This window comes from Salvia hispanica, chromosome 3 (genome assembly GCF_029641045.1).
Source record: "Salvia hispanica isolate PSC_SH4W2 chromosome 3, Shi_PSC_v1, whole genome shotgun sequence".
Taxonomy (NCBI): domain Eukaryota; kingdom Viridiplantae; phylum Streptophyta; class Magnoliopsida; order Lamiales; family Lamiaceae; genus Salvia; species Salvia hispanica.
In genome coordinates this window covers 8,519,167-8,532,966 of record NC_142694.1, presented here as the reverse complement: position 1 = coordinate 8,532,966, position 13,800 = coordinate 8,519,167, and the positions used below count along the sequence as shown (strand labels likewise).

The 13,800-nt window shown below is 39.5% G+C and overlaps 4 protein-coding genes across 5 annotated transcripts; 1 reads left to right on the top strand and 3 right to left on the bottom strand.

Annotated features, from left to right (window-relative positions):
* Positions 1 to 990: 990 nt before the first annotated feature.
* LOC148930121 (uncharacterized) lies at positions 991 to 1,545 on the bottom strand. Its single transcript, XM_089066361.1, has one exon. The coding sequence runs from the start codon at positions 1,543 to 1,545 to the stop codon at positions 991 to 993; it is 555 nt and encodes a 184-aa protein (XP_088922487.1).
* A 1,788-nt stretch (positions 1,546 to 3,333) lies between these two features.
* LOC125210806 (glucuronokinase 1-like) lies at positions 3,334 to 6,137 on the top strand. The gene is made up of 6 exons (XM_048110401.2): positions 3,334 to 3,600; positions 4,039 to 4,188; positions 4,661 to 4,849; positions 4,954 to 5,070; positions 5,351 to 5,511; positions 5,666 to 6,137. Exons 1-6 carry the CDS (start codon positions 3,391 to 3,393, stop codon positions 5,910 to 5,912), a joined length of 1,074 nt encoding a protein of 357 aa, XP_047966358.2. The 5' UTR covers positions 3,334 to 3,390; the 3' UTR covers positions 5,913 to 6,137.
* Positions 6,138 to 6,361: 224 nt separating this feature from the next.
* On the bottom strand, positions 6,362 to 8,071 carry LOC125215755 (uncharacterized). 2 transcript variants are annotated; one of them, XM_089069258.1, is made up of 3 exons: positions 7,648 to 8,071; positions 7,174 to 7,547; positions 6,362 to 7,105 (listed from the first exon to the last, which is right to left on the bottom strand). In XM_089069258.1, exons 1-3 carry the CDS (start codon positions 7,655 to 7,657, stop codon positions 6,908 to 6,910), a joined length of 582 nt encoding a protein of 193 aa, XP_088925384.1. In that variant the 5' UTR covers positions 7,658 to 8,071; the 3' UTR covers positions 6,362 to 6,907. The 2 variants fall into 2 exon arrangements, with proteins under 2 accessions (XP_088925384.1, XP_088925385.1); XM_089069259.1 differs by having other exon boundaries at positions 6,398 to 7,084; positions 7,648 to 8,051.
* A 206-nt stretch (positions 8,072 to 8,277) lies between these two features.
* On the bottom strand, positions 8,278 to 9,770 carry LOC125216303 (GDSL-like Lipase/Acylhydrolase superfamily protein). The gene is made up of 4 exons (XM_048117984.2): positions 9,499 to 9,770; positions 9,043 to 9,428; positions 8,693 to 8,966; positions 8,278 to 8,618 (listed from the first exon to the last, which is right to left on the bottom strand). The coding sequence occupies exons 1-4, from the start codon at positions 9,731 to 9,733 to the stop codon at positions 8,374 to 8,376; spliced, it is 1,140 nt and encodes a 379-aa protein (XP_047973941.1). The 5' UTR covers positions 9,734 to 9,770; the 3' UTR covers positions 8,278 to 8,373.
* Between the last annotated feature and the right edge of the window lie 4,030 nt (positions 9,771 to 13,800).

The window sequence follows — 13,800 nt, the reverse complement described above, 5'->3', positions numbered from 1 at the left end:
ATTCCCTCAAATTAGGGGTTCCAGGCCACAACTCATCTAACACCGCAGGCCACAACTCGGGCCACAACTCAGGCCACAACTATTCATCTGCACTATTCACAACATATTTTAATCGTAAAATAGAATACGTTGAACAATTAAAACCGAGAAAATTCATTGTTCAGTCGGAAAATAGAAAATTACAACATTGAAATTTAAAAATTCGAAAAAAAAAATTTAAAACATAAGTCAATTGCGGTTCCAAATTTCTTCAATTAGATCCGCTTGGAGGCGTGTGTGTTGATCTTCTTGGCGCATTGCCGCTGAACGGGCCATGACATTGCGCACGTCGGGAGGAACACCTTGCACGGTCGGATCGGTGACGGTGTAGCTACTGCTGGTGCTGACGAGCGGATCGTCGCTCCAGTCAGTGGCGTTGTCTCCCTCGTCCTCAACGATCATGTTATGCATTATGATACATGCATACATGATGTCGGCGATTAGCGGACGGTGCCAACCACGGGCCGGTCCCTTCACTATAGCCCAACGTGATTGGAGAACTCCAAATGCGCGCTCCACATCTTTCCGAGCCGCCTCTTGCTTTTTGGGAAACAACTTCCTCCTATCCGTAGTCGGACATGTGATGGTCTTCACGAACACGGGCCATCTAGGGTAGATCCCGTCTGCCAGATAGTACCCCATAGTGTACCGACGGTGGTTGGCCGTGAACTCTACGGTAGGCGGTCGCTCGGCACACAAGTCGTTGAACAATGGAGACCCGTTCAACACATTGAGGTCGTTGTTCGACCCAGCGACTCCAAAGTAGGCATGCCAGATCCACAACCGTTGGTCGGCAACGGCCTCCAACACAATCGTTGGATGCGAGCCCTTGTGCCCGCTAGTGAATGCTCCTCTCCAACCCATTGGACAATTCTTCCACGGCCAGTGCATACAGTCGATGCTGCCCAGCATCCCCGGGAAGCCGTGTCTCTCCTCGTGCATTCGCACCAATCAGCGAACATCGTCGGACGTTGGCTTTCTCAAGTATGTGTCCTTGAATGCTTCGATCACTGCCCGACAGAATTTGGCTAGGCAAGCGCGTCCAGTATGCTCGCTCACATGGAGGTACTCATCAAACATATCTGCAGTTGTTCCGTAAGCGAGTTGGCGGAGGGCGGATGTGCATTTCTGTAAAGTCGATATACTTTGCCGCCCGACAGCATCGAAGGTTTGCATAAAGTACGCGTCACGAGCCACAACTGCGTTGACAATGCGCAAGAACACATTCCTCCGCATCCGGAACCGGCGACGGAATATCTGATCACTCCATCGAGGATCTGCAGAGAAATAATCCATGAAAAGCCGCAAACCAGCTTGTTCACGGTCTCGGTGGATATACATCCGAGTACGCGGTACCCGGTCGTGTTGCTCGTTCCACGCTTGGATAGCAGCTTGATAGCGTTCCACCTCATTGTTGATTTCTTCTTGGATTGCGGGCATCGCCGTCTCTAACATTCGAGCCATTTGAGCTTCGATTGCTCGTTGGCCTTCACACCGAGGATTCATTTTTCGAATTTTATGGTGAGTGAGAGGGAATGAAGTTGAAGTGATTTGAAAATGGATGGAAGAGTGATATTTATATATTAATTTTCGAATTTAAAAAAAATAAATAAATAAAAATCGGAGGGGACTTGCGGCCCGACCCGAACGCAAATAACGCCGGGACGGGCCGCAACCGATGCGGCCCGGGCACGCATATCGCCGGCCTGGACGTGACAGAGGGAGAGGCCCCGGGATGCAACTGCGTCCTCGGGACCGGCCTGGGCCGAGCCGCATCGTCGTCCAACGCTAAACACGGGCCAGGACTCGCGAGTTGCGGCCCGACCCAGTAGCGTTATTCATGCTCTTATGGCAAAATGTTACTACAAATCTAGGACGGAGGGAGGGAGTATTTTAGAAAAGCAGTGAACATAAGACTGAAAAAATTTCAACACACATGTACAAAATTAAATTTTTTTTGCCTTGCAATAGCAGTAAGTGCATTAGAAGTGTGAAATAAAATAGTCATAAAAGAATGGTTTCAAGTTTCAACTTTCTATTGGGAATCTTGGGCCCGGAATGTTTGATGCTTATTCAGGATGTTGTTACAAAATTTAAATTAATATGTAGAAATAACAATATTTACTGGGTCAATAGCTTTTTATGTACACATGAATAACCCAATTATTTTTATATGTTAATGAATGGCCCAATATGCATAGTGGAGTACAAATATTTTTTTCACGTGTCTAATTTACATACTCCCATTCTGGTCATTTCGGAGTTAAATTGGAAGGGAGACGAAATTTGAGGAATTAAATTTAAAAAAATAGTACGACAAATTGTCAAAACCAAAATATTCAAATATTATCCAATATCTAAAGTATTAAGTATTTGGTTTGAGAAATTTAAATCCATAAGCACGAGTTAAATATGCATAAATACATAAATTTAAAAGACATGAGAAGAATAAATAAATAGGAGTACTGATTAGTAATTTCGGCCTCTAATAAAAATCGAACCCAAGTACTTAACTGTTCATCTTTTATTCAATAGAATTATGCATTTATATAATTATATTATTATATATGCCTGCATATTTAAAATTTCTCAAGTTAAATCCAATATTTACAACACATAATCTCACACCTTACATAACAGAGTAAATTTTAAGTTTAGTTAATGAAAGAGGGCTTTTCACCTTAGAGTAATATTTAACCTAAAATAGCTAAAGAGAAAGAAGGTCTACATGAAAATGAAATCTTATTTAAGTGTAAAACATATTTTTACTTATATCAAAAATTTATTAAATATAACTTGATTTTGTTTCTATATAAATGTATAAATTTCAAATCAACTAAAAATTTAGTTCAATTTATATTTGTTTTTAAAAATAGGTCAAAATAAAACAAGTATTGAATTAATTCAAAAAATACCATTCAGATTCTAAATGATACAATACTTAAATAACTCATATAGTTATAAAATAAAATAAATTATTTTGTCATAATTGAAAACCAAATCTTATTACGATTTTCTACTAAAAATAACTAAAGAATAAAAACAATACTACTCCATAGCTTAAGTTCAAAAGCAAAACAAGAATTAATGCCATATTTATTTTTGAGATACTTATAATAATAATAATTTCATATTAAAAAAATCTATGAATCCTACTTTTAGGAATTAAAGTTGGAGTTAACGCTAGTAATGGAAATAAAATATTCACATGGATGTATTGTATCAAATGGATAAAGCTTAAATCAGCCTACAAAGAGTCAAACCCACTCAATGTGTGCATAACTGCGTGAAACTCCAGCACACGTATAAATAGCAATAGTAAGACAGTTCGAAAATTGAAGGCTTACAAAAATGGGGATCGATAAAGATGCAGTAATCGAGCACAGAGCGTATGCTAGGGTGGGTTTGTTGGGCAATCCCAGCGACGTCTACTACGGGCGCACCATATCATTCACCCTCGCCAACTTCTGGGCTTCCGTCAAACTCCAGCCTTCCGATCATTTGATGATCCTTCCTCACCCCGCACATGATCTAGTTCAATTCGACTCTCTCCCTCACTTGGTTCATCTCTATCCTTCCCTTTTTCATCTTCTGTGTTTGATCTGGGAATGCGTGTGCTTTAATTGAGTTTGGGTGTTGGGGGTTCTTCATATTGTGCCAAATTTGTTCGATTTTGTTTTAATTTCGCTGATAGTTTAAGTTGAATTTAAAATTTAGATGGATGTAAATGACATTTAGATCTGATGTGATAGTTTATTTTATTTTAGGATGCTTTTGCTGTAGTAGATCTGAGTCCTTGATTGAAATTTGGATAAGTTGGGCTAGATTCTAATCTAATTGTGTTAGCTATAATTAAGATCTTGAAACGATGTTTTTGATGCAATGCTGTAAGTTTCTTTGTGTAATTGTGTGGACGGATGATGGTTTCATTGAACTCTGTTAGAATGGGGGATGATGGTTTCATTCAACTTTGGTCTTATGAGTGTTCTGTTTGTGTAGGTTAATCGGCTCTCTACCGATGGTTACTATGGAGGAGTGCGTCTGCTGATGGCGATCTGTAAAATCTTTCACAATTATTGCAAGGAAAACAACATAAGTTTACATGAGGGGAATTTTAAGTTGTCTTATGATACCAACATACCTCGCCAGGTATTGCGTATGATCTTCCTCGTACGTACTTGTTGTGAACAATCCAGTTTCTCTAGAACCGTAGAATGTGATTTGGACGTCTTGATTTATGGTTCGCCGTGTCATTTATAGAATAAGCATGTTATGAAAAGCTAAAGTCCTGTATCTTCTTCATGGAATCATGCTCTTTCTCTCCATGACACGATCTGAGCAGAATATTGATCTTTCGCATCTTCCGTGCTAACCTAGAAATGACATAAAGTAGGAGTATAGTCAATTCGCACTCTCGTTTTTGGCTTAGGAGATTCAGTAGGCAGTCTGATGTAGGATTCAGGATATCATGCGATCTTGGAACATAACTGTATGTTTTCCTGTAAATGTACGAAATTAACTGTAGTTTAACTAATACATAGTATTACATTCACATATGCCATTGTATATTATTTTCGATACATATGCGCTCAGCTATATATTTTGTTTTGAATTGTATCAGACTGGGCTTTCTGGTTCTAGTGCTATTGTATGTGCTGCTCTTAGCTGCCTACTTGACTTCTATAAAGTCAGGCATCTGATAAAAGTGGAAGTCCGGCCAAACCTTATCCTTAACGCAGAGAAAGAACTTGGTATCGTTGCTGGACTTCAGGATAGGGTAGCCCAGGTCTATGGAGGCCTTGTCTACATGGTATGCATTTATATCGATGTATCTCTATTAGCCTCAGAGTGAAATTTTGTCTTTATCCACCCCTTAATGAATTTCCTTGTCATTCTTTGTTTCGGGTGGATTAGGATTTTGACAAGAAACTCATGGACAATTTAGGACATGGGAACTATACGCCCATGGATCTGAATCTTCTACCACCGCTCTACCTCATCTATGCAGAGAACCCAAGCGACTCTGGGAAGGTAATAATCTTATGATAGGATGCCACTCTGTCTTGCTTTCTCATTCAAAATAGATAAAACTCAGGAGCAAGTTTTCAAGTAAAGGTCTCATCTGCTGTTTAAAAGAACAGATAGTACTTAGTATTCTTCAAATGCGACTCGGTTTGTTTGCATACATCTAATCAATTACTTATATGTCCATGGTCTGATGATTTATCTATGTGTGCGTATGGCGTTTGGGTCGTATGTAGAATATTTCAATCATATAAGGTGATGAAACTCGTATGATATTATACAACAGGTTCACAGCACAGTCAGACAAAGGTGGTTAAATGGTGATGAGTTTATCATATCATCGATGAAGAAGGTTGCAGATATTGCATTAGAAGGAAGGACCGCATTGATTGAAAAGGACCATGCTGAACTCGCAACCCTCATGAACCGTAACTTTGATTTGCGAAGGTAAGGCGAACGAAAGCTTCACCCTTATGATCTATATACTGAAGTTATGTGCGTGTACACACACACACTCACACTCACACTCACACTCACACATATCCATGCTAGCATGTGGGATTTGGAAAGTAGTGCTAATTCAAGTTGGTGTTCTGCTCAGAGAAATGTTTGGCGACGAAGCTCTTGGGGCTATGAACATAGAGATGGTTGAAATCGCAAGGCGAGTAGGTGCTGCGTCAAAGTTTACAGGCAGTGGAGGTGCTGTCGTTGTGTTCTGCCCTGAAGGCTCTTCACAAGCAAGCCTTTTGGAGGATGCATGCAAGAAAATTGGTTTCGCCTTCCAACCACTTGAAGTTAAGCCATCTATGCTAACTCAAGAAGATCTTGAAACTATGTCATCGAAATGAATTACACATGTAACCTATATTCCCTTTGCTTTTTAGTCTATACTTGTTTGGCATGTCTGGTTTTGTCTGGTTTCCACTTCAGATGAGATGATCGTTCCAAGATATGTCTGAGGTTTTATGCAATCTTGTTAAGACTATACCTAGTTTTTCAACTGTATTCTTCACCACAATAATCTTTGTAACTACCGTTTATTATATACAAATCACAATCCTTTTATTATGCAACTTGCAGTTGCGGAAGAATGAGATCTTACTAACAATGAAATATTATCTTATTATGATGTACTTGAGTTCTTAAAGAAATGACATTATTATTCTTTTTGGCTAAAAACTGAAATGTGAATGCGTGCACCTCACAAATTTATAACTTATTCCAGGAAAAATGAGAAGGGGATAGTCCACAGAATTGAAGAAAATGGCTCCAATAAAGATGTCTAAAAATACACAAATTAATAGGACATGTAGATGCTTATAAACACCATATATTTACAATCAAAACAAAGTAAGAGAATATAAATTGAAATAGTAACATGGTCAACAAATTACTCAGAAAAATCACATGAAGATTAGATCATTGCTTGCTAGTTTCATCTTACAACATCTAACATCTAGCCACCTTAATCTAGGAACAAACCTGCATACAAAGCGCAGAAGCTTCGTATGAACACCCAAATCCTCCACTGGACCACCACGCCACCACCCATTCCAGCTCCAATACTTGAAGATAGACATCAAGCAAAGCCAAAAACCAGAAATGTCATCAATGATTTTACATTCTTGTTGCTCGAAGATCAACAACCCTGACACCGTGAATCCTAGTTTATACAGCTAAGAAGTGACTCTACAACTCAACCGATTCAAAACTAACCTCATTGCACTACCACTCAAGCTAAAATGCATATTGCATATCGCAGCCATTGTACAGTTTGCCCTAATTGCTAGTACTTTTTTGTTTCAATCAGAATAAAAAATCAAAATATTCGACTTAAATATTGCTAAAGATGCCTACTTTGATCATCACCTAATGCAGCCATGAGCTCCTGTGGAGAAGGATCCCAAATCGGTAGGTCTATTAGCTGCTGCCTTACAATTCCCTCTTTTGCACTGCACAATACTTGGGCTATATCACACATATTCGATACATTCACTATTATTGCTTCTTGCTCTTTAACCTGAAAATACCCAAAATTGACCTAATTAAAAAAAATTAGAAGCTTCCAGAAACAAATTGTGGAGATGCTGATGAAGCTCCGGCGAGTACCTGAGAGAGAAGATCATCGACGAGTCTCCGTCGATAGAAATCCGCCGCGGAAGGCTCGCTGGAGCTTGAAGCCCCATCAGAAGACGTCGAGGGATGCAGCTCATGACGCTCCATCAATTGCGCAGAAGCGTTCTGCTCCATTGCCGTCAACGTGTTCGACAAAAGTTCCCACCGGCTGATCTCTTCCAAGTACCTGTCCCTCAACTTCAGCAGGGCCCTCTTTTGCCGCAAGAGGCGGTGGTTCTGCTCCGAAGCCGGAGGGGCGGCGACGATGGGTTCGAGGCGGGGGCGCTTCTTGCGCTTGTAGACGAAGCCGTCGTCGTTTATGAGCTCCCAGTCGTCGGGATTGTCGTAGCTGGCTTCAGTGGCCATAGCTACAAGAGGAAAATTTCGGTTCGTAAATGCAGGGGAATTCAATGGATTCAATTTCCTACAAAAATATTCAAAAGATGGCAAATTATTTGAGCGCCAAACCTTGAAACATCAATTTAATTTGAGGTGTCGATCCTCATTTCGCCCCTATTTTTATTCAAAATCATGGTTCGGCCCCTCTAAAATAGGAATTTGTAGAATGAGACGCATCAAATTATTAATGAGCTGTGGTCTGTGGAGGACTACATATCGTTTTGCATTGAATTTACCTTTCTAATTAAATAATTAATAGTAGATTAGTAGTAGTAATTTTAATAGAGCGTTTTTGTTGTGAAACAAATTTAACGGACCGGAACGATCGGTCATAAATTTTTGAATTTTGCTGTTTTGCACCACAAAATTGGCATTTCGGTGTAACCACCAACTGGCTAGACCGGTCCATAATTCTTTTATGTTCAGTTTTTATTTATATTTTGTTCTATTAACTTTTTCTCTAGTATTACTCTCTTCGTCCTATACAAATAAATTATTTAGGGATAACACGAGTTTTAATATGTAATTAATAAAATAATTCTCTAGTATTACTCTCTTCGTCCTATACAAATAAATTATTTAGGGATAACACGAGTTTTAATATGTAATTAATAAAATAAGAGAAAATGAGAAAAAAATAGTAGAAATAGTGTATTAATTATTCTGTGGAGAGAGTATTATTTTTCTTTTTTCAAAATGTTGATTATAATGGAGTAATTATTTTTATAAATCACGTCAGCACATGAATTGAGATATACTAGTATGAAGTGGTTGTATTAACGAAATTGGGCCTTCTCATTTATGGCAAGCTGTGGAAGCCGCAGTCATCGGATCCGACAAATTTCCGGTCAATATACGCCTCACGATCCAATGATTTGCAGCTTCGGTATAGTGAACGCCGTCCCAGCTTATAACCGACGAAGCATTCCGACAAGAATCTGCGTATACTTCCCTTCCATCCACGTTTCCTCTGTTCCCGCACCAAACATCATACCCGACCCCATGATAGCCGCAGCATATATCGAAAGGCTTCCCAAATCCTGCAACATTCCATCTTTTAATTAGACCACGTTGTTATTGTGCATGATTCAACAATTCCAACAAATATAATCACCTTGTTTGTTAACTTGGCTGATCAAATCATACTTGGCAGCATACATATCAACATACACTACAGCTGCATCAGCCAACTCCGCTCTCACCTTCACGACTTCATCCCTGAGTTGTTTATTAAACTGCTTGCAAATCTCATTTTGATATTTCACACATCCGATCTCGTCTAGATACCCCGGCGCCGGATCTTTGACTTTTGTCGTTGCCGCCGCCAAACAACCGATTGGTCCCGTGTTGTGTATCCAAAAGGTCCTCGCCCCTCTCACATACAGAGCCTACAAATACCAACCAAATTATACCATAAGCATGACGGATAAATTTATGAGAGGATTAAGTAAGTGAACAGCTTACTTTCACTTGAGTGATGAACTGGCTCACTATTTTGGGCAGCGCTTCTAGTTGGAGACGCAGGCTCATTGTTCGTATACCAAAAGCGATGTCGTTTTGGCCTATGTCGAGTGTGAAGAGAGCTTTGGAGATGTCCTCATCAGGTTTTGGTACTCTTTGTTTTATGCATTCATCCTTGGCTTGATTGTAGGCATAAGCTGCCCTGTCTCTAAACTGTGTGAAATGCTCGATTTGAATGTCGAGAGAGAAAGGGCTGATGCCGTTGGCAGTCCATGACTCGTTGGGGCGCTGAATGGTTGCACCTCCCGTTGCGAAGTTTGCACCATGTTTGTAGTTCGATCCGATTGAGTCAAGATATGGGCTTAGGTATGGTATTCCCAGCTCCTCAGCTTCAAAAGAAAAAAAAATGAAGGAATTATTGAATATTAATTGAGAATGTTTTAATTAATTTTTCACTACCGATGAAGTCAATGATGAGGCGGCCGTCAGAGGCTCTTCCGGCCGGGCGGTGGAAGTAGGTGATGCCGGAAGGTGGCCCCGGCGGATAAAATGCTGCTGCTATTCCTCCGGTGTCTGAATTGGAGTCACCAAAGTTGTAGATTGCAGTGTAGTTGCAAGGTGCCAAATTGGTTATCTCATTGCCATTTGTTATCATAAAAGATGAGAAAAAATATAAAACCAAATACATCTCCATTGATCTATGTAATAAGTATTTTGATGGTGTTACACGTCTCCAAGTAAAATGAGTCTCCTATAAATATAAAATATGCGTTGAATCATAATTCCACAATCAATATTCTACAATGTGCTGAATTACTATTATTCTTAATTATCATACACTATGTTTATGTTTATGTTTATTTTTATTTTTGTTATATGTGAAATTAATAGTATTAACTAAATATTAAAAATTATATTATTAAAATTCATAGAATTATGTTGCTTAAAAATTAAAATTAACCTAATTTAAGTTACTAAAAATTACAACATAGAAGATAAATTTTAATGATCAAATCTGTTAGTGTGCGATGAAACTTAATCAACGCCACTACATGTTGGGCTGTGACCCTTCGTACAACAACCCTCTGCTATACTATGGATCCGACCGCTACTAGCTGAACAATAGATTCCTCGGCCAGAATTGAAGGCTAGACGTGTGGGTCTATTTAAACCAGATCACATGAAGGTCGAATTTCTCTAATTGAATAGGCAGTAAAAAAACATAATAATATGAGCCAGCGGCCCATAATAGAAATATATTTCTATGAATATATTTTAATGCAAATATGCCTAGTAGGCCAAGCCTCACTCATTTTTCCTTTTTAATAAAATTAACAAAATTGTCCATCCTTTTTAGGGAAATAATGAGACTCATATTGAGATCAAGTGCATACCATATCTTATCTTATTTTAGAAGTCTCCTATAAATATGAGATTCATCATTTTAATTTGTTACTCAGTGAAATACAAAAATGCTATCCAATCCATTACTAACAGTAACAGTAGGCCAGTGATTATATAATAATAAACTGATACTCCAATTGAAATTAGGTCTCTTGGAAAGTCAAGAAGCTATCTTCTCTTGTACCCTTATTTCAGGAGTAGTTTATTGTAATTATTGAATCATGCTACTTTGATCATATTGTTGTCCACTATTACTATACTGGTACTGTTATTCATGATACGCTACTAAATCAAATTCATGTACTTAGTGACCTAGCAACTCATTAGCCAAGCCACTTAAGTAGAGTAGTATTTCAATGAACAACTTCATTGATTAGTTAGTTGGATAAATAGATACTCACTAAGAATCATAGTTGCAATTGCCACTACAAAAATGCATCAATGACTGAAATAATGGTAAGATTATGTGGAAGGTAAGGTGGAAAATTAATCATGGGTTAGCGGTGGGGTTAGAGCAAGTGGTTCCTCTTTATTATAGTATTATATTGCGCTTATATGATAATTTTATAATGGGAAAAGTTAGATGACCACATTAGGACAACCATAATCTGGTTTAATAACAAAAAAAACCGGTTTATTTGTTACTTCCGGTTTAGTAACAACTTAAGTTACTCTTCTGTCCTTACTAAAAATGCAGCCCCTTCTTTCCCTCCCTTGAGTGGCGCCTAATTTTTAGTTTGTCCCTCTCTCCCATTTCCTTGTTTATTCATTTTTCCCCCATTTCCTTCTCCCCAAAATTGCAACAACCCATAATTATTTATATATTCCCAACTAACTATCGATATTTATTCCCAGTGAAAAAATAATTTTACATAATTTATTTTTTTGCATAATAGTCTTTAATTTAGTTCTGTCCTTAGAATATAATTTTATGACTAGCGTATACTTAGTCTATAATTTATTTATACTAGTATTTACCACTAGCATATTAAGTAAATATCATTACTTTTTAAATTAATTATGATAGTATTTAATTTTGAAATAATTTAACTTTATTTAGAAGTATATATTTTAAACTAAATTTTGGTGAGGTATAAATCATTAATGCAGTAACAATACAATCCTTTGTATTAACCTATGAAAAATAATAAAAAATAATTAAGTATTTTCTTTATTGAAATGTGAATTAGATAATAAGATAATGATAAATGATATACTACATATCTTATGTGGGCTCCTTATGTGAGCACCACTCTCGTTTGACCCACGTTTTGCGTTATTCGTTTCGATTTATCTATTTAGTTTGATTCTAATACATTAAAAAAATGTTATTGCAATTTTTAATTTCACAAAATTTATAAAAAAACAAAGCTTGATTTATTATTTTATTCATTTATTTGAAATTATAGAGAAAGCGAGCAAATCGAGCTTTGATTTTTACGAATTTTGTGAAATTAAAAATTGTAATAACATTTTTTAATGTATTAGAGTCAAACTAAATAGATAAATCGAAACAAACAACGCTAAACGTGTGTCAAGCGAGAGTGGTGCTCACATAAGAGCATCCGCAATGGTGCATAGGCCAGCCATAGGCCAGCCATTCTCTCCTCTGCCACGTCAGCAACACTAAAAAAACCACCTGCCACGTCAGATTTAGGCCAGCCGAAATAAAAACAATTCAAAATATACTACATTTACGGAATTAAAATTACGATTAAAATACGGAATTAAATTTAGACACGTGTACGGGAAAATTCATTAATTGCATTTAAAAAAGTTACATAGATTAAAAAAAAAGTACATGCATAATAAAGAAAAAAACTATCGTAGTGCAGTTCTCCGTGCCCACAACTCTTCAATTATATCCTTTTGGAGTTGAATATGAGCATCCACTTGGCGCATGCTGGCAAATTCCTTGAGTCGGCCGGCTTCATCGAGGGGTACCCCCTGTCGTACACTAGGGGTGGCCGTTCCGTGGCTTGGACCGGCTTCATCGTCACTGACCCAACTAGTCAGTTGTACGCCTTCGTCTTCGACGATCATGTTGTGCAGGATAATGCAGGCGTACATTATCTCGGAAACGCATCCGACATCCCACAAACGCGTTGGGCCCTTGATTGCCGCCCATCGAGACTGGAGCACACCAAATGCGCGCTCCACGTCCTTGCGCGCCGACTCCTGTCGTTGCGCAAAGTAGGCCTTCTTTTCATCACTTGTTTGTCGGATCGTCTTCACAAAGACCGGCCACCGAGGGTATATCCCATCCGCCAAGTAGTAGCCCATATCATGCCGGTTGCCGTTGGCCACGAATGAGACGGCTGGACCGACGCCCTGGCACTTCTCGTTGAAGAGGGGAGACGAGTTCAGGACGTTGAGGTCGTTGTTCGACCCGGCTACCCCAAAATACGCATGCCAGATCCACAGCCGGTAATCAGCTACGGCCTCGAGGATTATCGTGGGGTTCTTTGACTTGAAGCCGGTCGTGTAGGCCCCCTTCCAGGCAGTCGGACAGTTCTTCCACTCCCAATGCATACAGTCTATGCTGCCTAACATCCCGGGGAACCCATGCTTCTCCCCGTGCATCTGCATCAAATTCTGACAATCTTCGGGAGTAGGGCTTCGAAGGTACTGCTCACCGAAAATGCTGATCACGCCCCCACAGAACTCCTTCAGACATTTCAGGGCTGACGACTCACCGATGTGGAGGTACTCATCCCACATGTCTGCCGCGCCTCCGTAGGCCAACTGCCTGATTGCCGCCGTGCACTTTTGGATAGGGGTGTGGCCGGGTCTGCCAGCCGCATCGTGCCTGAAGCGGAAACACATATATTGACGCTCCAATGCTCTAACGATGCGCATAAACAACTCCCTGCGCATTCTGAAACGCCGCCGGAACATGTTGGCGGGAAACCGCGGGTACTCTGCAAAGTAGTCCTCGTACAGCCGCTGATGTGCAGCTACGTGATCCCGATCAATCACTGCTCGGTGGTGGACAACTCGTGGAGGGCGAGGTATCGCCTGCTGTTCCACCATACGCATGTACCGCTCCATCCCGCGGTTCATGTAGGCCTCCATAGCCTCGTTCATCCTCCGTTCGTACTCCTCAGGATCCCCACCACTACCGCTACCGCTACCACCCGCGTGATCCATCGCTCGATGATGCTCTTGAACAGAAAGTTAGAGAGAGAAAAAACTCGTTAAAACAAGTGGTGCAAATGAAAATGAAACGAAAATCGCGTTTATATATGATTTTAAAATAAAAAATAAAAAATAAAAAAATCTGAAAATCGGCGCTGGCCGATCGGGCCTCCACAATGGCGGCTAGCCGATCGGCTAGCGTTTCGGCCAGCGACGAGC